Source organism: Natrix helvetica, assembly GCF_964273705.1.
Source record: "Natrix helvetica genome assembly, chromosome: 1".
Taxonomy (NCBI): domain Eukaryota; kingdom Metazoa; phylum Chordata; class Lepidosauria; order Squamata; family Natricidae; genus Natrix; species Natrix helvetica.
In genome coordinates, this window is record NC_138548.1 from 198,347,688 (window position 1) to 198,370,016 (window position 22,329).

A 22,329-nucleotide genomic window follows, 5' to 3' on the forward strand; every position below is an offset into this window, starting at 1 on the left:
TCCAGGGATATTGACTTGTTATCAGATTTTATTTGTAGGAGGTCAGTTGCCAAATCTGCCCTATTTATCTAATTTCCTATCAAAAAGGACAGTCTTGGTCAGAGCAATGAAAATATCATTTTAGAAAAGAGATTACTTCAGTCATCTAAGTGTAATCTGGTTGATTGGTTGATCTAGGTTTATTATTAACTTTGAATGTTTCCTGCTGGTGCAAAATCAGGTTGGTTACAATGGTTAAAATATACTGAACTTAAAACATTCATAAAAACAATCCACTGTGAAGACATAATATGTTAATTTCCTAATTAAATTATTATTTGGGAAGAAGAATGCTCTCACCAGTTTCTTGAAGGACAAAATGATAGGTACCACACTCAACCACCACAAGAGACTTGCGATTCTGGACTGAGAACAGACATTCTGTGAAGAGAACAGAATGAAATGGTTCATTTCCCTACAAATCTTCTTAAAAATAGAGGTGATACTATTATAGACTGCCAAATGCTGCTGAGCTACAATAGAGCTATAACTTTCCAGAGAGTTACACTGGGAACACTTAAGAGATCAGCTCAAGTCCCCCTAATTCAGAAGATCTTGAGTATCCCAATTAGGAAAGATGTAGGACAACATAGTTTTTCTCCCCCTGTTCCTCCTCAACCGGCACTAACTCTCAAGCTCAACTTATTTCTTCAATAAATTTACATTTGTGTGATTAAAACCCCAAGGCAAAAAAAATGTTTGCACACATACAGGGAAATAAATGCTATGATGCTGCAGGCAAATGAAAACTGACAGTGGCCAAACTGGATTATCTAATGAGGCAAAGGTATCTTTGGGATGCTCTTCCTCTAAGGAAAGTCCTCTGTCCCCAACAGTTTGGCTGGAACCTCAAATTTCCTCTTTCTGAGTTTACAGCACCAGGACAAGTCTACAACTGAACATTTGGAGGAAATGTTCATAATATTAGGCCATTCCCTGGATATGCCTTCTCGTTGAAAAAGAAGCCAGATCTGGGGAACGTTAGGCAGACTCGCCTCTGGGCACCCTGCAACAGGGCGAGGGAGGGAAGAAAGGAGATCGCCGACACCAGGTACAAGCGGGGCGGGTTTCTGGGGGTTTCTCCGCCTTGGGGAGGCGGAGATCTAAGCCTGAGAGAAATAAAGGCGCTCGGCGGGAATGAGGTGAGAGAGAAAGAAGATCCATCTCTGCCGTCGGTTTTACAAACGGAGCCTTTCGCAATCCCGGCCATGGGAGAAACTTTTCTACGCTGCCCGCTGCGCACTCCAGGAGGCCGGATTTTGGTGTCTTTACCGCCGGGCGGTGAATTCCTGCTAGGCACTCCGGAGTTCGTAAACCGGACGAGCGGTGAGTCTCTCCGCTCTTTACTCGCATCCCGAAAAAGGGGGAAGTTGGGTGGTGCTTGCGCCCCCAGATCTGTTAATGCGGGGGTGGGGGTTAGGTAGGTGGCCCCGGGAATGAGGACGACTGCCGATAGGCTCCTATCGGGTCTTGGATTAAAGGGAGTACGGATCTCATTCTCAACCCAATCCCAGCGTTAGGAGCCTTTGGGAGGTTCCTTTTCCTTTGTGAATTTGCTTTTCCTTTGTGAATTTGTTCTTTCTTTCCTTCTTTCTGAAGGAGTCAACCTTCCCCCTCCCGACATCTTCAGAAATATGGAACTATAACTTCCATCCCATTTTGGCTGGAGGGGAGTTGTAGTTCAATAAGTGTCTCCACTACGGGGGTGTTATAAAGCAACATAGCTGAAGAGCACTTGGGAGGGAAAGTAGAAAGAGTGGCCGTGTCCTCCTCTAGCAAAACTATACTAGGGATGGAGTTGAAATGACTTGGAGCCTCATCCTAATCCACAGCCCTATCCAGGTGCTCCAGAATTCTGATATTTTTGATTCTGTGCTTCTCGGTGGATCCATAAATGGCTTTGAGGGGGGGGGGGCGTTAGATACGCCAGCCAATGAGAATAAATGCCAGATGTTTTGTGCATCAAACCACATTGTTGGCCAAAGTATGGGACTATAGGAGTTGCATTTAGAGCAACAGATGGCTCTCTTCTGATCAGCAGGCTTTGAACTTCATAATATCTCCTTCCCCCTTATAACATACTGTTCCAGATGACTTTCCTAGATAAGGCATCCTCTCCAGATTAACAAAACCATCCCCCTATCCATACATCCAAACTAGTCCCAAGGAGGTGTAGCAAAATGGGTGTCACTACAGTCCATTCCAATGTCCTTAGCCTGTGAGGGAACAATACAGAATTCATTTTGTATTTGTGTCATGCTGATTATTTTGAATGCGAATGACTCTCCAAGGCTTCCATGCTGCTTAAAATGTGCTTAACTGGAAGACTGAGAGATTGATTTTAGAGATACTTGCAGATACTGTTTTGGGAACAACAATCCCTTTCTTCCATGGCCTTGAGCAGCCTATGAGGCATCCCTTTTAATATGACCTTTATTTCTAAATTCCATAGCTGATCCAGTCAGTTCATTCAGCTGCTGTCGATACAAATTGTGCTTTTATCCAATCAATTTTAGCACTTGCTCTGTTTTGGATTTCACAAAAGAATACCGTAGCTTATCAGTGACAGACAAGCTTGCATACTACTACAATTATTACCCCCTGCAAGAGAAATATTTCTGGAAGACTTAGTTGCGCTATATGATTCACTTGCAAAGGATGCAGGCAGGGGCGTTAGTAGGTGCCGTAAATAAAGTGACAATGGCAGTTGCAACAGTACAATCAAAATTCTGCCTCTTTTAAAACATTTAAAAAAAAACAAGCAAAGCTTCAATTGCACCATTGCAGCTGCCATTTTGATATTTTTACCATATCCAGATGCACAATAAACTATGAGATCCAGCAGACCCCAGGGAGATGACTGTATCTGAATTATCTGCAGTGTGGAAGTAGTTTTCTTGGAAGTTTAACATGATAGGGTGGGGGAAACTTACATAAGGAAAATATTTGAAATCCAGTATTGCAGCTTTATAAGCTAATTGAAGAAGTATCTATAGCTATTGAAAACAAACTATTAGAATCTAACATCCAGAGTCAGGCAATATCTTGTTACAACCAACTGAAACTGATACATACTCAGATTAAAAGCAGAAAGGGGAAAATTTAAAATTAGGCCATTAATCAAGGTTTATCAAGGTTTCATCAAGGTTTACATTTTAAGATCCTTCTCAAAGATGTTAATCAATACTTGGCCTTAATGACACCTAGCATCCAGGGACACAGAATAATGTTAGTATAATTCCTCCATCTCTGAAGGCCTTTAGTCCCAATTATTATCTTGCTGTAAGCACAGCACATAGGCTCCTGACCTAACACAAAGCAGATATAAATCAGTAGTGCTGTCTTTGTAACAATAAGACTAGTGAATATTTTTATTGGTGCATTTGGCAAAAAATAAATTAATAAACCAGGCCAAACAGTGTAGAATTTCCTAGAAGTTGGATTGAAACTTTAAAACGATAATGAATCTGGAAATGTCCTTCAGAATTTAGAAAATCAACTTTTTCTGAAGGCCGATTTTTTCCCCCTTCTACCAGCATGTGAATTAGAAAATGTTAGAGCATTTTTCTACTTACTTTGAGCAGTAACAAACAAAATTTAAAGTATCCCATTATATTCCACCAAGATTCCCATTATATTCTATTATATTCTATCAAGATCCCATCCCATTATATACTACCAAGATTGGCCTTAATCCCATTATATACTACCAAGATTGGCCTTAACATCTGGGAGAAACGTAGTTGGGGCAGGCTCTCTCAAACTGAATGTCTGCTTCAGAGCTCCATGCTTTTAATTGTCGCCTTGTCATAGTAAGGGGAAAGTGGTACCCAACCCACTTCAACCTGTTTCCTCCTAGTTGGGCATTTGGACTAAAACAGGCCATTGCCTTAGGGGGAGGGGCAGCTTGAACTGTGAATACTCATTAGCATTGTTAATTGGTAGTACCTGTTCCTAGCTAATGACTGAAATGCTCAGTCTTGGTTAATATTTTTCCTAACTTAGCAGATAAACAAGGTAAAAATATCCACTCAGCTCTGAAATAGTTCCTTCCTGAAGGTAATGATTATCTTGGCAGAACCTAGAGGGAATGTGAACTCAAAGGGGTGGGGGAGTACGGCTTGCTTTAGTCTTTGACTAAAAGTAAACCATTATGAGTAGACTTTGGTCTGAGCAACAACATCCTTTCTTAGCTCTATCTGTGAATAAGTGCCTCTGAAAAAAAAGCAAGTCTGCCTGAGCTTATAATGCTCAGTAAAGTGTAATTTAATTTCAGTGGGGCTCGAGAGGAAAGACTCTGCCCAGTTTATGTTTTATAGAGGAGTAAATCTGGTTGAGACATCTATATGTGTGTCGCTAATATGCTTTCCCCCCCCCCCCCCAATTCAGAAGATGCCTCTTTTTGGTCCTTTCCATTTCAGAGGAAGATGGGAATAATAATACTTAGGATTTTGTGTGGTATATTTAAGGACTTCAGATGCCTTCATATCCATGGTTGGCAGAACATGGGAGGCTGGCCAGGTTTGCAGACTTTTTTCTTTCCCCCATTTTTGTGCCTTTGTAGCAGCCCTGTTCTCATATAATAAGGAAGAATGCAAGGCAGTCTTTGCAAAAGTTGCCGCTCCAGATTATTACAGACTGGCCAGTGCAAAGGGTCATCCCAGCCTCCTGGCACTAGTATTTCTCCACTTCTGGAGTAAAAAGGACAGCCTTCAGTAATAAACAAAGATCATTTAGCGTATATAATGAGAAACAGCCAAATCCTCTCAGTATAACTGGCCTCCTAACCCTCCAGTAAGAAATTAGAATTTTTAACAAAATGATATCAAATTGATGAGGAATTTTGCTTAGCATCAAAAATGCTGTATAAGGCGGGACTGAAGTTAACCTGAACTCAAGGATGGAAAAAGTCACCACTACCGGTACATTATCATCTAACTTTATGTGGAGATGTTTGTTTATTTCAGCGAGTTCTTGGAAATGTCAACCTGTGGCTCTTGAAACATATGAATTTCACTTTTTCCATTCATTTCTATAATTTTTAAATGCTTAGCAATGGAAAGAGCAAAGATCATAGGTGATATATCTTTTATTGTTAAATACCTTTAGCTCATCATGTGTACACACACACACACACACACACACACACACTGTTTAGGATAGGAAGCTAAATTATAATAACTTGGAGGATACAGTGATATCCTTTGAAGAATGCTTAAATGAAACCTTCCCAATTCTTTCTATTTGATCTCCGTAGCATTTAGCTTTCTAGCCTCCCAATAATCCTCATTGCTCTCTGAGGTTCTAGTCCTGCTGCCCAGAACTGGACATAGTACTCAAGAATTGATTGACTAACACAGAATAAAGTAGAATTTGCATGATTCAAAAACTACACTTCTTTTGATGCAACCTAAAACTTTCATCATCTTTTTTGCAACTATGAGATGCTGAGGACTCGTATGTTATTTGCAGTCAATTATTATTTGAACTGCTTTTGCACTAGTGTTATTATCAACCATGGGTATTTGATTTCTGGTTCTCATAACCAGAATGCATTTGAATTGTGATGTTGTATTCTTTTATGGTATTCTAGAGAATTCTTTATTTGAATAATTGTGTCTTCAAATGAGATGGATCTAACATACCCTGAGAACATAGAAGATGGAGCAAGAGAGTAGAGATTTGGACCATTAAAGAAAAAAAAATCCGTAGTTCTTTAGAGGGGAGAAGTATGAGAAAGAGGCAATTCCACTTTAATCATGCTAGGTACAAGTTGATCTGGAGAATTGCTGTAGGATGCTTTCAAGATTTTATTACAGCAATAAAGCTCATTCCGGAAATCTAATGAGGTTTCATTTCCTGAACTTGCAACTTCAAAGGACTTGACATTAAATAAAAAAGGTAAACAAAGAAAATGTTGGTTCTGATTTGTTATACCTCTTTAATACCTCTTTAAGGAAAGTTCAGATTTTATTTACCTTGCAGAAGGAAGTGGTTTGCTCCTTGCTGGGAAAAACACATTATTTGTAGGACATTAGCAATTTATATTTGCATTTGTACCATGCAGTAACTAATATTTATTCTTAGACAAGAATCTTTTAAGGATGTTCTACCTATTTTCTCTAAATAGCTTCAAACTTTGCAGGACCATCTTTCTGAATTTATTCTCCCCTCCCGAACTTCAACACTGTCCCTCTTTAAAGTGTCCTACAAGTTCTGTGCGATCTCCATAGATCACAACTATAACATTTTGCCATCCTTCTCTCAGATGCTCCAGTCTGTAGTCAGCAGATTACGTATCTGCCAGTAGTGATGTTAGACAAACACATAGCGACAGAGGAAACACACTAGCACAACAAGTTGGAGGAAAATAGTAATGAATTAGGTGTACAACATCTCTGAAGTAAAAAGGGGTTTGAGTGGCTTCCACAAAGAAGAGGCAGTTGAACCTATTTTCCAAAGCACCAGAAGGCAAGGGATGAAGCACTGGGTGGAAACTAATCAAGGAGAGAAGCAGCACAATAGAATAGAGCTGAAAAGGACCTTGGAGGTCTTCTATTCAAGCCCCCTGCCAAAGCAGGAGAACTTATTCCATTTCAGATAAGTGACTGTCTAGTCTCTTCTTAAAAACCTCCAGTGATGGAGCGCCCACAATTTCTGGAGGCAAGCTGTTCCACTGGCTAATTGCCTCACTGTTGGGAAGTTTCTCCTAGAACCTAGAACTAAGGAGAAATGTCCTAACAGTGAGAACAATTAACCGGTGGAATGGGTTGCCTTCAGAAGTTGTGGGTGCTCCGCCACTGGAGGCTTTTAAGAAAAGAATGGACAGCCATTTGTCTGAAATGATATAGGGTCTCCTGCTTGAGCGGATGAGGGGACTAGAAGACCTCCAAGGTCCCTTCCAGCTCTGTTCTGTTATTCAGACCAAGTCTAAGAGTTCAAGAACCAAGTTGCATTCTGAGGAAGACAAAACTAGCAGCTACCTTGTCTAAGGACAACCCATATTCCCGGTTTATGTTTTACCTGGCACTAGATGACATTAAAGCAATAAAACAATATGTCAATATTGTTAAAACCATAAAATCATTTGTGTGTTTTAATGGAACTGTAAGTGCTCAGCACTGTATCTGGAATACTTTCGCCTTGCAGGCAATATATTATGTTCTATTCATGCTTGAGATGATGTGTTTGTTGATGGATTAGGATGTTCCTTTTTTTTCCTCTTGTATTTTCTAGCTGGCTTGACATTTGTGAAGGTAATAATGTACAGATATTCCCGAAAACTGAGAATTTTAGTTTCACTTGTATCTAAAAAATGACAAAGATGCTTCACTTAAGAATATTTTAAAGTTTGAAATGAAAATGGTGTTATCCAAAATTTCATGTTTTTCTGCCAAATATGAGATATTAATCATAAAGTAAACTATAAAACTGGGAGTACCATATGTTACGTCAGCTCTTTAAAAGGAAAGCTTAATTGGCATCTTAACTGTAGATCGTGTGTCTTAGACAGTTTAGTATAAAATTATTTTAAAAGCCTCAATATAGAAATGTGTCAATAACATGATTTGTGTGAATGTGAGGTCATTTATAATTATATACCCCAGAAGATTCTTTTAGCCTTAATAGGATGATGTTTTAATAAAAAGAAAGGAAAACACTATGAAATGTTGTGTAAGCAAGGGAATAAGCTCACATGAACCTGGATAAAGTATTTCCAAAAAAAAAGGTAAAATATGTAAATAATTACTGTATGCTTCTGTTTTAACTAGAACAAAAGTAGACATAGGAGGAGATCCTTTGAATAGAGAACAACCTCACAATATGTTCTTGGGAGGTTTAGAAAAAACATAGGATGGATGCTTAAAGATGCAGATTTTTTGCTCTAACCCTTCGATAAACAAGATGCATTGGGGAGTGCATGGAACAGCCATTTTGTTAATTCCCTATCCACAGCCCTAAGTCATGATTTTGCTCATACTTTTATTTTAAAAACACCATGTTGGTAATTATCACAACTCTTCTTTTAGCTCATCTTGGCTATGAGGTCTTTACTCAATCTTTTTGCAGAAAATAATGACAAAAGTATTGTCAAGAGGAACCACCTATATATCCAAGTTGACTCAAAGCTTCTTGTGTTTGCAAGTACTTCCCCTGAGGCTGACACCAGTGCCAGGTGCAGAGGGGGAAAGTGAGGAGACGGAAGACATGAGTTTCAAGGTGTTTTTTTTAACCAACTGACGATGGGGGTTGGATTTCACCAAGAAGACGTAGTACATACTTTGCAGTTTCCATCACAGCAGTTTCCTCCCAGCAAACACATTTGGATCCCAGAACGGGTTTTTCAAGTTGAAGCCCCTCTGGGTCAAGCCATAGTAGTTTTAATGGTCTGGGAAAATCCGGTTGGTTTTATGTCTGATAGGCATTGAGTTAAAAGCAGAAGATTACTGGCCTGACCAGAATTTTCATTCACCTGGCCAACTGCCGGAAAGGGATGAACTTAAACTCTTAGAAATGACATGGTCAGTTATCTTATTTTCCGTAATATGGAGTCAGTTGCAAAAAAGGAGAAGAGGAGGAGGAGTTTGGGGAAACAGCACTTCACACATAGCAACCTCTGGCTTTGACAGCTTTCTACTGGGAGAAAGAGCTTTCCTTTTGACAAAAGGAATGTGTATTTTATGAAAGTTTGGGACTTAGACCACTTTATTGTGAAGTTGTATAGGGCTTTTTTTTTTGAGACAGAGCAGAAGTACTGTAGGTATAATTGGGGCCCTCAAAATAGTAAATAAAATATGTGGCATGAGAATCAGAATCATTCTGTGATGTTAAGAATGAACTACTAGTAGTGGCTCCGGTTTTATGAGACATCTCCAATCCATTTATGAAATTCCTGTCACCCAAACAGAAGAAATTAATACAAAGGATTGCTAGATTTCAACTCCTCAGGTTTTAGTTTCTTCAAGATCCCTTGTAAAGGGATTAAATCTCTGGAAATAAGGGTAGAAGTTACACTTCTGAACTTTTGAAGTCCTTAGATCAACTTGGTTAGGTTCTTGGTGAGGTCTGAAATTCTGTAAAGATCTTATCACCAGACACTGGAGTCTCCTGGTTCCATGGCTTTCCTTCCCTGAAGTTACTGGATATATGACAAAACAAATCAGCAATAATTTGTTAGGAGGAAGGAGAATGAGCAAGGAAACCGATAAAGAATCCAGGAGGGTGCCTTATGTCCACTTAAACCCCCAAAAACCCGGAGCTCTGAATGCTAACTTTCCTACTGACAAATATTTTCTGAACTTTGATGAAAAGAATGGATTCTCCCACAAGTAATGCTTTTCTATGAATTGCCAGCCAGCCAGCACTCAAGAGTGAGCAGTTGAATGACAGATTGTGACAATTTTAGTGATGGTGTGTTATTGAAAAGCTCTCCACCATGGCAGCAGGTCAAGAAGAAAAGACAACTACATGGAGTTTGATCAGTAAGACCCTGCCCTCAGACTAAAGCAAGTTTTTATCTTCTGAGAATTATTATCATCTCTGCTGCCAAGCTTTAAATGTTTGGTTTTATTTCTGACTTTGACTGTATTAATATTGCATACACACACCAAACCCACACTCACAGCTGTTGAAGAAGCAGAAAACCAGGACAGAAATTCCATAAATAAAGATTAGCAAAGCAACTGTCTTCTCTCCTTTCTAGATGAGGGATTCTGCATTCCAATCCAAGAGATAGTTGCTGTGAAGCTTGGAACAGCCAGTAACAGAAAGGAGATTTCGGAATCTACTAGGGATGAAAACTCTTTCACAGGTGAGTAAGATGGATCCAGGTTTAGAGCATCTAGGTAGTTGGATATTATCATGCATAAAGAGGGCCCCACAATTAAGTAAAAATGAAATCTGGAGTAGATGGGCTACAACTTTGGCTGCATGCTGAGAGTGATTGAAACATCTGTCAGGGGAGTCCATTCCATTTTTGTTCAGAGCAATTCTTTTAAATAAGTCATGTTGTTTCTTATTACTTTGATTGACTGCAGGAGAAGAGTGGAGAGACAACAAATAGTCTTTATGTTATGGAGGCCAGATCCAAAGTTGCACTTCTCTAGTGCAGGGGTCTCCAACCTTGGCAACTTTAAGCCAGGAGAACTTCAATTCCCAGAATTCAAGTCTGCCAGGTAAAAAGTTGCCAAGATTGGAGACACCTGCTCTAGTGTACACACTCCAAGCTAGGCTTTACAGGCTTCACAACAAAAGAGTCAAGGACAAGGCTTATATATATATAAACACAACACCAACACAACACACACACACACACACACACACATATATATATGGTACTTGTGCTGATAAATAAACAAAGGGAGACTAGTATAGATCTATTTCAAGCTATTTAGCTCTCATCAGCTAGCCATACCCTTACTGGGATTCGAACCTGGGCTGTATTACATATTAGGCAGATGTATTAGCCACTAAGCCACAGGCTCTCCTCCTTATCAGCTGAGCCAGGGTTTTCTGCCTGGATGGTCTCCTGCAGTGAGCCGATAGACAGAAAGGGGGAGTAGTGAGTTCCCTCCCATATTTGGCCATACCAGGGGTTGTAACACACATACATACATACATACATACATACATATGCTGGTCTATGATCATAATAAAGTTTTGATTTGATTGGATGAGTGCTTTGTATGCCACTTTGAGCTCCTGGTGAAAAAAACAGAATATATAAATCTGAGAACTCAATAATAATACATTTTTTCAAGATATTTGCATGTATGTGTAAAATAAAGGTGCATAATTTCACATGCAAAATAGATTCTTGACTTTCTGAGCAATCACTCAATCTGATCCTACTCATCAATCCTCTAAAAACCACTCTAATGTTCTGTTCCCCGCCCTTTCTTTCTTTTTAGTTTTTTTTATACAGAGGGGAAAAGGAGAGTTTTGGAACCTTGGAGTGCTGGAGTTCACTGCCCCATCCACATCTCCGCTAGCAACACACTGGGTCAGTGCCCTTCAGACCTGGATTCATTATCATGGTCAGTTATTAGCCCAACTGAAGTTTTCCTGGCCCTCTTAAGTGTGGCTGCTATGCAAAGACAGGTTGCATATAAGTGGGTAGGATATGGCTTCCAAAAGGGAATGAGGGAACCTCTCTTAATTGCAAGTAGGGCAATGTCACCCCTGCAAAGGTAGATTAGATCAAGAAATGGTCTGAACTGCTCTTAGTCAGTAGTAAGGGAAAGGTATTTTGTACGGCGTGTGCTCAAAGGTCATCTGTTTTTTTTTTCTTTTAAATGTCATGGAAAATAAGTTTTGAGTTGGTGTTGAATGAAGTCTTGTCGTGCAGAAGGCAACTGCCTGACCTTGTTCAGGCTGGGAAGCTAAGTCAGGTTGAGCCAGGTTAATAAATGAACTGGAGACTCCCACAAACACCAAGCTTGAAGACTAGATTCTGAATGGTAAGGGGGGTGATAATTGTAAAATTTATTAAAATTTTTAATTAAAAAAAAAGACTAGATTCTGAAAGAAAGCAACAGCAAGTCATTTCTGCGTGTTGCCAAGCAAACTTGGCAACTTGAAGGAGCCTTTTTTGGCCCAACCTTTCATCTCTGACACGAAATGACAGTTAATTTGATCTTCCTTGTTCTGCAGCAGAGTTTTTGTGAATACAAACCCTAAGGGAACAAAGAGAGAGCTCTTTCTTCATGCACACTTGCGGTGTTGATTGACTACTGAGAGAATCCAAATGCTGGACTAGATGGTACTTTGACCTCATCCTGCAGCCATTTACATTTCTCTTCCTTCTGCTCCAGGTGTTACACGGCCCAAGAGTCTCCTTGTCTTCATCAATCCAGTGGGGGGACGTAAGCAAGCAATGCAGATCTATCAAAGTCAAGTGGCTCCACTGTTTGCCCTGGCAGGGATCCATGCTCAAGTTGTGGGTGAGTCCCATTATCTTTCTCCACTAATTCCTCTTTCCATGTCATTGTGGACTTCTTTTATCTCCAATAGCTTCCAGCTTTGCTGTTGCTCCATCCTTTGTCTGAGTCTTGTAACACCATACCACTTAGCAATACTGTAGCAATAGCACTTAGACTTATATACCGCTCCACAGTGCTTTACAGCACTATCTGAGCAAATAGTGCTTATTTATACGCTTACAAATATCAGCATATTGCCCCAACAATCCGGGTCCTCATTTTACTGACCTTGGAAGGATGGAAGGGTGGTGGCTCCTATTAAACAGTCTCCTGCTTTCTTCCGGTCACTATCTTCTCAGAGACGTGCCATGCGAATGAGGCTCGTGATTACATCCTACAGCAAGATCTCTGTGGCATCGATGGGTAAGTAACTTTGTTGGCCAGTCCAACCATGGTGAAAACTAGCTAATTCCAAATGCTGTAATTCATTAATTCATTCACTGTCAGGCTAAGCCCAAGAACGAGGTAGAACAATCCAGCCAGGGTTCATTCCTTATTTGTTTATAGACAATAAACAGACTCTTGCCAAACTAAACCCTTACTTCTCTCACCCTCGTGCAGTGTTGGTGAACCTTTTCGGCCCTGAGTGCCAAAACGGGAGCGTGCCGGCGAGCTGGAAACTGGAACAGCAGCTGCTTGGTGTTCCTGCGCATGCCGGGAAGATGAACTTCCGGTTCCCAGTGCGCACATGTGCACTGGCCAGTTAGTCTTCTCATGCGCATGTGTGCCAGAAACCAGAAGACCAGATGGCTGGTGAGCATGCATGTGCAGAAACCAGAAAATTATCTTCCCATCGCGTGCACACCCACCAGGCGGCTGCTCTTCCGGTTTCCGGCGCATGTGAAGACCAGCTCACTGGCATGCTAGAACCCAGAAAAGCAACAGGTGATGGCTCGCATGCTTGGAGAGATGGCTCTGCATGCCACTTCCGGCATGCGTGACATAGGTTCACCATCACAGCCCTAGTAGTCATTCCTTGGGAGATTCTGAGAAGTGGCTATCCTAGCTCTCTTCCTCTGCCTCATATCCAGCTCCAGGCTGTGATACCTCTTGTCTCACTCCATTCCTTGGAATGTGCTCCATGCTTTCTGGGATATTGGTGCTTCACTGTAGTCCATCATGTCACCTTCCCCTCCATAGGCAGGATCTCTCACATTCACAAGCAGATTATAAAACTTGAGTCAGAACTGAAACAGAAGATGAGAAGCAAAATGCCTTCCTCAAGGAAAAAACAGCCCAGTTGCCTTTTGAAAAAACCTTTGAGATAACCATGACCTGGATGACTGAGAATCCCCATAGACTTTATAAAACCAGGTTAAATATTGGATTCTACCATAATTAGGCTAAAATTTTTTAAACAATACTATAGTTAGAAAAACGCTAAGATGTTATGAACATTAGACATTTGATTTAGATCATGTTTCTAAATGGCTTTAAGAACAAGAATGTTTCTGGCCTTTTCAATATTTATTTCAATTTTTAAAATAAAAATTTAAAAATTCTGAAGGATGTTACAAAAAGGTATTAAATATATGTATTTTCATTTTATTTATTTAAAAGATTTGTATTGTGTCCCATCTCTTTTGACCTTTTTTTATTTTATTCAAAGCAAGATTAAAATACAAAATACAGGACTCAAAAAAATCCAAAAGGAAAAAAAAAGGGGGGGGAACCACAAACCACAAAACAAAACTTTAAAATGGAGCATAAAAAAAGACAATTTACACATATTACCCCCTCTAGTTGAATACAGATTAATATATTACTACAATATTAGTTCCCACCTCTTGTGAAAAAACAAGCCTTCCCAAAAAAATTTAAACTACTAACTCTATTAGCAACTTGTTGATCTATCTTTTGTATGTTATATTAATGAACAAATAGTTAACAGGAAAATCAATATTAGTGAAACAAAACAAAACAATTGGTTCACTTAACAACTGTGGTGCTTGCTTAATAACTGCCACAAAAAAAGGTGGTACAATTGGGTCCAATCTCTTAGTGACCTGCTTTACCGCCATCATGACTTACAAGCCTAATGATCAGGCTTAATTGAAGTTGGAAGTTGAGGACTACCTATAACTTAGCTTATTACCTCCATCCCATTCCAGGCTGGTAAGTGTAGGAGGCGATGGCACATTCAATGAAGTGATGCATGCTTTAATCGACCGAACCCAGCAGAAGGCAGGGAAGCTCAAAGAAGAGGACTTGGATGCAGAGCTTCTGTCCCCAAGACTTCGCATCGGCATCATTCCTGCAGGTAAGGCCAGTAGCTCCCCAAGAATAGGACTTCCGGCTTTCTTTAAGAGTTGGGAAATAATGACTAAAATTGAATCCAAGGGCCTGGGTGGGAAGCAGACAACCTTCTGAGTGTCAGCATTCCAAATATCATCCAGAATTAAATCAGAGTCCAAGGCAGAGCTTTCCTCAAAGTTCCAATTTAATAAGAGAGACATGTTGGTACAATCTGTGGAAAACCCGAATCTAAAAGCTTCCTGGGGTTTCCACCCAGTTGAAAAGTTCAAGACCTTTCCCCCACCCCCACACGTTCATCACATGGTCCAATCTTCCACTGCCATGCTGGCAATTCCACCCATCCACTTCCGGTCAGGTGCAGAGGTACAAAGACAAAGGATGACCTTGGGCGTCTAGAAAGGAATGTTATATTTTGACAACAACACATTCTACAATTCTACTCCTTACTATTCCCCCTCCCAATTACCCCACTGATGAAACAGCATAGTAAAATAATAGAGTGTGTGGCAGGCCAAAGATCCTAAAAGGAATATAACTCCAGGCCTGACACTGAGCTATTTTACAGCAAGTCGTCTTCTGTTTCTATTCCAGGTTCTACAGATTGTGTCTGCTTTGCAACCGTGGGAACAAATGACCCCGTCACCTCTGCTCTGCACATCATTATAGGTGCTTAGCCAGCGCGCACTATCCTTCTGTGGTTGTTGAGAGTATGGTCCTTAAAACTGCCCTGAGTAGGGAATTTTGGAAAGCCAGATTTGGAAGTAAAATATCTATGCTTCTGCAATAATAATAAATAAATAAAATTGGATGCCCGCTTGGATCACTTCAGAGTGGGGCTAGATATTTGCATTTAGGCTTGAAAACAGAAACATTGGCTTCCCTGGGAAAAGGTGGTGGGCCTGTAGATACCCAGCCCCATAGCTAAAATGGAGTGAGAAAGTGGAGTGTTTTCTTCTGATCTCTTTTTCATGCCTTTCTTTACTTCCCAGGAGATAGCCAGCCTCTGGATGTCTGCAGCATTTGGCACGATGGGATGCTTTTGCGCTACTCCGTCTCCCTGACTGGTTACGGTTTCTACGGCGATGTAGCAAGCACCAGTGAGAAGCACCGTTGGATGGGCCCAGCACGCTACACCTTTGCAGGTATCGTTCGGCAGAAGAAGAAAACAGCTGGATAAAGGGATCTGGGGAGAGGGGAAGGAAAACGGAGGCTCATAAACATGAAATTCTTCTTGATGGGCTTGAAAGAAATACAGGCTCAAGGGGCCTAGTAAGAAAGTACTCCTCAGTTTTGATTCCAGTTCTCAGGAATGACTGAAGTGTTTTTTTTTTAATATATATAAATTTTATTTATTTTTCTTTAAAAAAAGACAAAACAACACAAACAGAACAAGAGCAGGGAAGTAAAAAAAAACACAATTTCATCAAGCATGTCGTTTGGTTACAAGTTTTTGTGCAGTGGTTTTTACAATTAAGAATAAGGTCACTAATTATCCATTAAACATAGTTAAATATTTCATTGAGCATTGTGTGTTCAAATTACCATTAGTATTCTTTCTTTTGTGACAACCCTTGTTTCTTTACATCCATAATTATATACTAGGTAACAATAAGTCTTTATAAAGTTATATCACCATTCTCTAAAGGATAAGAATAAGGATTAAGTCAAAGAAAAAAACAAACTCATTACTTCATATAAGACATTTCTACTTTCCATTAGCCATAGAATTTCCAATCATCCTCAACTCCAAATATAATTTTCCATTATTATTTGTCAATCCATGTAGTCATTAAATATTTCAGTCTATATTTATATCCAGACTGAAGTGTTTTTTGAAATACACATGATGCTATTTGAGCAGTTGTGTTTCGGGGGGAAAAACATGATCACTTATTTTTATTTATTTATATCTCCCTGTCAAATAGAACTTTAGTCGTCCCTCCCATCTCAGTCTGTAACAACAGCTGTGATTTCTGTGTCAATTGCCTGATTCTTGCAAAACCACTCACAGATGATACTACAAGCTATCTTCTTTTCTGTACCTTTCACCATTCAACACCTACTGACTTAAAACATGCCCACGATACTCCAGAACGAAAGAAAAACTATTAAAAATAAAAGAACCTAAACCTTCTGTGAATTTTCCAACTAAGAGTGGTGGTGGTGAGTGTTTATGCATATGTGTGAACACACCCAGCCCAAACCCTCCCTTCAATTACTTCCTCTTTCAGGAGCCAAAGCAGTGCTAAGCAACCGCAGCTATGAAGGCACTGTGGAATTCCAGTTAGCAGAGTCAGAGGACACCAATCCGCAGGATCAGTCACGCTGCCGGACAGGGTACGTTGAGGGGAAAGTGCTACAATGGGATTTACAACCGTGGGCAAAGTCCAGGAACATTAACTGCAGAAAGAGGTGGAGCAGCCTTCTCCAATTCTTCTACAGACCCCATAATTCCCAACTGTCTAGGAATCATGAAAATTGGGTTGCGATGCATTAAGAGGACTAAGTGGGAAAGACGAATACGTGAACAGCTTATAACACCATTGTTTTCCTTTTCAGCTGCATGGTCTGTTCTGAGTCTAGCAAAAACCTTCTGGGTGGAAGCAAGGAAGAAAATTTTTCAGAATTCACAAAGCAGGCAGGTAAAAGCACCAAAACACTTTTTTTTTTAATCACAAAGGATTGACACTGAACATTAATCTTGCTGTAAATTAATCTTGCAAATTAATTAATAACTGAAAATTAAATTTGCTGTGATCCTTGTGACAAGAAGCCTATAAGGCAGTATTTCTCATATAGGATCCAACCTGGGTCAGTCACTGGGACCAGAGGTCTAGTCTTCCGAGCTTTCGGACTTGTGTTGGAGCCCATTCTCAGGAGAGAAGTTCCCTGAGGATTGGCTCCAGCACAGGTTTGAAAGCTCAGAAGATAAACTTCTGGTCCTGATCACTGACCCAGATTGGATCCTGCAGCATTGTCCTGGGACATGTATATTTGCCTTCATTCGTGAGTGTTCTAGCTGGGAGAACACGGGTGGACAAACGCGGCACTTCACATTTCGTGCGTCTCAGCTAACTGGCAACAGCTGAGCCCTGTTTGACAGCCCTTTATATATGCCGGCTGTCAAACAGTCAACCAATCAGCGTCGAGCACAGCGCCCCCTAGCAAAACGGATCAGAGGGAAAACTATTATACATAACAGTGAGTGTTTGTCATTCATAGCAACTTTCAAGGTGAGTAGACTTCAACTCCCAGAATTCCCCAGCCAGCATGCTGGAAGTTAAAGTCCATCCATCTTAAAGTTGCTGAGGTTTAGAAATACTGCTATAAGTTAAGTGAGCATTTGTAGCTCACCCCCTCCACCCCCTCCATACTGGGGCTAGTCTGGGGCCAAGAGTGTGCATTTCACCCTGGGTCACTGGCTAAGCTTCATAGCCTTCAAATCTAATCTTAGTCCATTTGGCTGCACCAGTTCTTTGTGGTCCATGGACAATGAGGCCTCAAATCTGACAAACCAGGTTGAGGGATGTATGAGAGACGCAAAAATCCAGCTACTCCTCCTCACAGAATCTGCTTTCACTAGCATTTTTTTTTAAAAAGTAAGCTATGCACACACACGGGTCAGATTATATTTCCAGCTCATGTCTTGTTAGGTTAGTCAAATAATCTGATTTAGTCTCCCTTGTCTGAAGCTGGTCGAAAGGGGTGGGGGGGAGAGACTGTTGACATAAAAATCTTTCTAATTTCATTTTGCTCCCAGCTTGCTGGGCTATCTTAAGCAAGCTCCAGTTTTCTAAATTTAGGATTCTCCTATATAACAAGGAACGATACTAATGCTAGTAATAGTATTTAGTAACTGTTTTATAATGTCATAATGCTTACGTAGCTAACGGATTCGGAGGGCTTGAAGTGATAAACAGAAATCCTGTTATGCATTTGGAAAGGTTATTACGGGGCATATTTTGTCTGCTGTTTCTTGACCCCTTGCCATGCAGTCTGTCTTATGCTTCAGTGGCTACTTGCTTTCCCTGGAAAACCAAACTAAAGAGAACAGGCCGGGCAGGCGGTTTCTCTTTTCAGTGCCTCTATTTTGCAAACAGCAGCAAACACAAACACAACTGGTCTGAGCTGCTTTGCTTTCTTTCTAAGAGGTGGAATAGAAGAGGGAGCATCTGAAGAACCCTAGTTTCTGCAGAAATAAAATACCAGGCAAATCTTATGTGCTTTTGGCAATCTCAGACTGGAACTGCTGGGTCTAGTCAGCATAATTTCAGAAAATGAGAAGGACTTGTCCCTGGAGAAAAGCCTTGTAGTAGACAAAAAGTAGCAACAAAGTGTTCTTTTCCCTTAGTAATAATCACTCTTACTTGGATCCCTGGCCGGCTAAGGAGCTTCCTGGGTGAAGCTAGTCAAGATAAACCTGTTTCTCCCCTCCAGGTAGTGAATGGCAGCGAGTTCATGGTAGCTTCCTGGCAGTCAACCTGACCTGCATGAGCAGTGCCTGTCCTAAGAGCCCCAAGGGTCTCTCACCTTGTGCCCACCTGGCTGATGGAACTGCTGACCTTATCTTGGTGCACAAATGCTCAGTCTTCTCCTTCCTGCAGCATTTGAATCGGCACACCAACTGCTCAGACCAGGTATGCGTGACCTGCTGCTTTCCTATAGACGTGTGTGTGTGTGTGAGAGAGAGAGAGAGAATATTAAGTCTTCATGGTTATGGTTCTGCAGGTATCCATGCAAAGAGCTATATGATAAAATAAGTGTATTTATTCTAGCCCTGTGCTGATTGGAGGGTAGAATCGTCTATCACTACATATTCTGAAGGAGAGGGCAACTGAGAAGGAGAGAGGGCTTGCAGGGGTGGATGGACAGACAGGTCTGAGGGAGACTCAGCATCCTAGTCCGTCTGGCAAAGTTGTGATGCAGTCATTCTGATTCTCCCTTAGTTCTAAGCAGTCTTCAGTGCTACTGGCTATGGTATCTTTCTTGACCAACTGTGAGCATTAGAAGTGGGAGAAATGCTTTTCTGCAGTTCTCCTTTTTAAAGGGCCAGTTCCTGTCAGCGTTGATGGCGGGAGAGGTTGCGCCTAGGTCCCCTTACATATCGGGTGTTACAAGTTCAATGCTCTCATCCTTCTAGTTTGAGATCTACATGAAGATCTACATGATCTACTGGGGAAGGTCTTCTGTTGGTACAAAGCCAGATATGTAGATATACAGATTATATCCAGCTACATACTGTACCTTGATGTTGGGCCAATAAAGTGATGTTGTGTCGGTTTCAGTATATATGGGGAAGAACAAACTGACAATCAACTCTGACAAAATTGAGTGGCTATGCGTTTCAAATTCTCCTCTACCAAGGACTTTCCATCTTAGATCCTATTGAGGTAACACTTCTCCTCAGACAGAATTAGTCTGCAATTTAGAGCTTCTCCTGAAGGCCCCTGAAGGCTCCGGAGGGTAAAAAACGGACCTACAGGGGACCCGGAAGTTCAGGAATGGTGACTTCCGGTTTGGCCGTATGTCCATTTTTTGCCCTCCGGAGCCTTCAGGGAAGCAGGGGAGGCTGTTTTCACCCTCCCCAGGCTCCTGGAAAACCTTTGGGTCCCAGGAAGGACGAAAAAACCATGGCAAAAATGTGTGTGGGGGTGTCGCTGCTTTATGGGTGTGGCACACCGGCGCACAACCCTGTGCTCCCACTTTTGGCACCGCAGCCAAAAAAGTTTCGCCATCACTGGGATAGAACATACAGTAGATAGCCTTTTCTTTGAGCTGCTGTCATCCATTTTTCCCTATTTATTTTAGACTGTCCATTCCTTTGGCCATTATTTTTTTTGTCTGGAAGGCTCATTTCCTATATCTAGATTGAGACAAGTTCTAGTGGGGTCGTTTGTCCAAAAATGCATATTGGATTTTTATTTCAAGGGCAGCTAGATTTTGGGGACATCCTTCCCCAGAGATAGAACAGAACAAAATAGACTCTTTATTGTAGTCAATGATCAGTCCATAAAGATACTTGCGTACATAAAATTGATATTAATTAGCTAAACACATTTGGCAAACTGATATGCATCTTACCTAACAGATTTTGGCCTTCTTAAGGAAATAGTGTCATTTGAATCTGAGAGTAGGTTCAAATAGAATCCAATTGAGTGATCAGGATATTTAATTAGATGTGGAATTAACAGTTCAGTATGAATGTCAACATAAAATGGACAGTGAAGTAAGCCACATTTGGTGGTTTCTATAGCTTACCATATGGGCAGAATCTGGATTTAAATGAAACCCCTTTGTGTCCCCCTTCTAAACCCGCTTAAGGAAGTGTACTGAATCATGCTAAGGTTAGGGACCTCCTTAGTTGAGAAGCAATGATTTAATTTAAATATGTAGCAGGTTTGCTCAGAGAGTAAAGGCTACTTAGGAATACATTTTTGGAAAGGGACATCAGCTGTTTGAATATCAGTGCCCTGAAGACATTGCTTGATTGCTTCTACTGCAAATTCCTGCCTCAGCAATGCACACTTGTGTTAAGAAAAACCCACAAAGTTTCATTTTTTGGATTAAAAACCATACTCAATTACAATTAATAAATTTAGTAAGTTTCTCTCCATCTATTTTGTCAAGTTAAATATTGCAGTAAGTTGACCACCACATCCAAGTTCCAGGTGCTTGCAAATATTGCTCTTCTCCGCTCTGTTAGCAGAGATATTTGTAACAGCTCCTCCCAAACTCTAGAGACAAGGGGCTGCTTTTGCTCAGGAGATGCAATTGTGTCCCACAGTTTGCCCTGCCCTTTGTGAGTGTGTACCGGGTTCGAGCTGTTCGCTTCACCTCTCCCAAAGGGGAAGAAAGGCAACAAGCTGCACAAGAACAGAGCATACTCTGTGGGGGAATTTGCCAAAGACAGCCGCTGGTCAGCTGCTGGACCTGCGATGGAGAGACGTTGAACCACACTGATATCACCATTCGGTAGGTCCTCTGATAGGGTGGTTCAAAGATTCCTGTACTGAATCTCAAAGGCACGGGGGGGGGGGGGGAGCACAGTTGGCCAGCACGGACTAATGGAAAACACAAGTATGAAATTTGGGGCTCCTTCAGCGGGGTCCTAAAAAGATCACAGCAATAACCAGTAACCCAGAATGAGATTGAAGAATGTGGGCAGAAATGAGTAATAGCAGTAACAAGGCAGAGCACGGGAAGAAGATGGAAGCTTGGTCTGACTAGCAATCTCCCAAATTGGGGGAGGGGAGGGGGGCTTCCCAAAAAGGTGCAATTCTTGCTCACTGGCTCAGATTTGCCCACTGAGTTGCAATGTTTAAGGTTAACAGGAGGAGGAGATTATTAAATGCACAGAGAGCAATCACCTTAAATAAGAAGCCTCTATCGACTTCTTAGCATGCAGATTGCAGCATACGACTAAAAAGGCCAAATGTGATGCTCGATCTGAAAACAGTTGTGCAGCCCTGGCTTAGAGAAAATATAAACTGGAAGGTAGCTAAGATTCCTAGCAGGTGTTAAGAGGGGGCAGTTTTGGTTTTTAAATTATCCTTATTCTTCAAGTGCTTCTTCTGCTCTTCTTTCCCCTTAAGAGTACACGGGAGCCTCATCCATCTCTTTGCTCGTGGAATTGAACAGCAACCCAGCATATCCTAGAGGTTTTCTGCCAGATGAAAGGCAAAGCTCCTTGCTGAGAACTTCAGACCACGGTTTCAAGGGAGCCGCTTCCTAATATATGTATGGATTAGGAATGGAATCTAAGAGGTTCCAGGACAGAAACTGAGCCTGAGAGAAAGTTCAGTTATCAGAGATGGCTTCCTCCATAAGGAGGTGGTGCTCCAGCTCTTGTCTGACTGAGGCTGCTGCCTTCCCCTGGTTTGGAAAAGCAGAGGCATGGGTGCTACGTTGGCAATACAGCTCCAAGCCCCCCTGCTCCCGTATTTCATTTATAGCCTTCAGGCCAGCCGCTGTTTTGTGCAATACTGAGATTCAGTTGCCCAAACGGGTGAAGATTAAGGAGAGCTCATTGCTACAAGTAGACTTAAGACGCCCC

At 41.2% G+C, this 22,329-nt stretch overlaps 1 protein-coding gene across 2 annotated transcripts; it reads left to right on the plus strand.

Moving 5' to 3' along the window:
- Window positions 1-1,077: 1,077 nt before the first annotated feature.
- On the plus strand, window positions 1,078-22,213 carry LOC309383362 (ceramide kinase-like). 2 transcript variants are annotated; one of them, XM_081935834.1, is made up of 13 exons: window positions 1,078-1,365; window positions 9,743-9,850; window positions 10,950-11,075; window positions 11,853-11,981; window positions 12,287-12,383; window positions 14,132-14,280; window positions 14,868-14,942; window positions 15,266-15,418; window positions 16,508-16,613; window positions 16,836-16,918; window positions 18,714-18,913; window positions 21,061-21,248; window positions 21,869-22,213. In XM_081935834.1, exons 1-13 carry the CDS (start codon window positions 1,248-1,250, stop codon window positions 21,930-21,932), a joined length of 1,596 nt encoding a protein of 531 aa, XP_081791960.1. In that variant the 5' UTR covers window positions 1,078-1,247; the 3' UTR covers window positions 21,933-22,213. The 2 variants fall into 2 exon arrangements, with proteins under 2 accessions (XP_081791960.1, XP_081791961.1); XM_081935835.1 differs by having other exon boundaries at window positions 12,320-12,383.
- The last annotated feature ends 116 nt before the right edge of the window (window positions 22,214-22,329 follow it).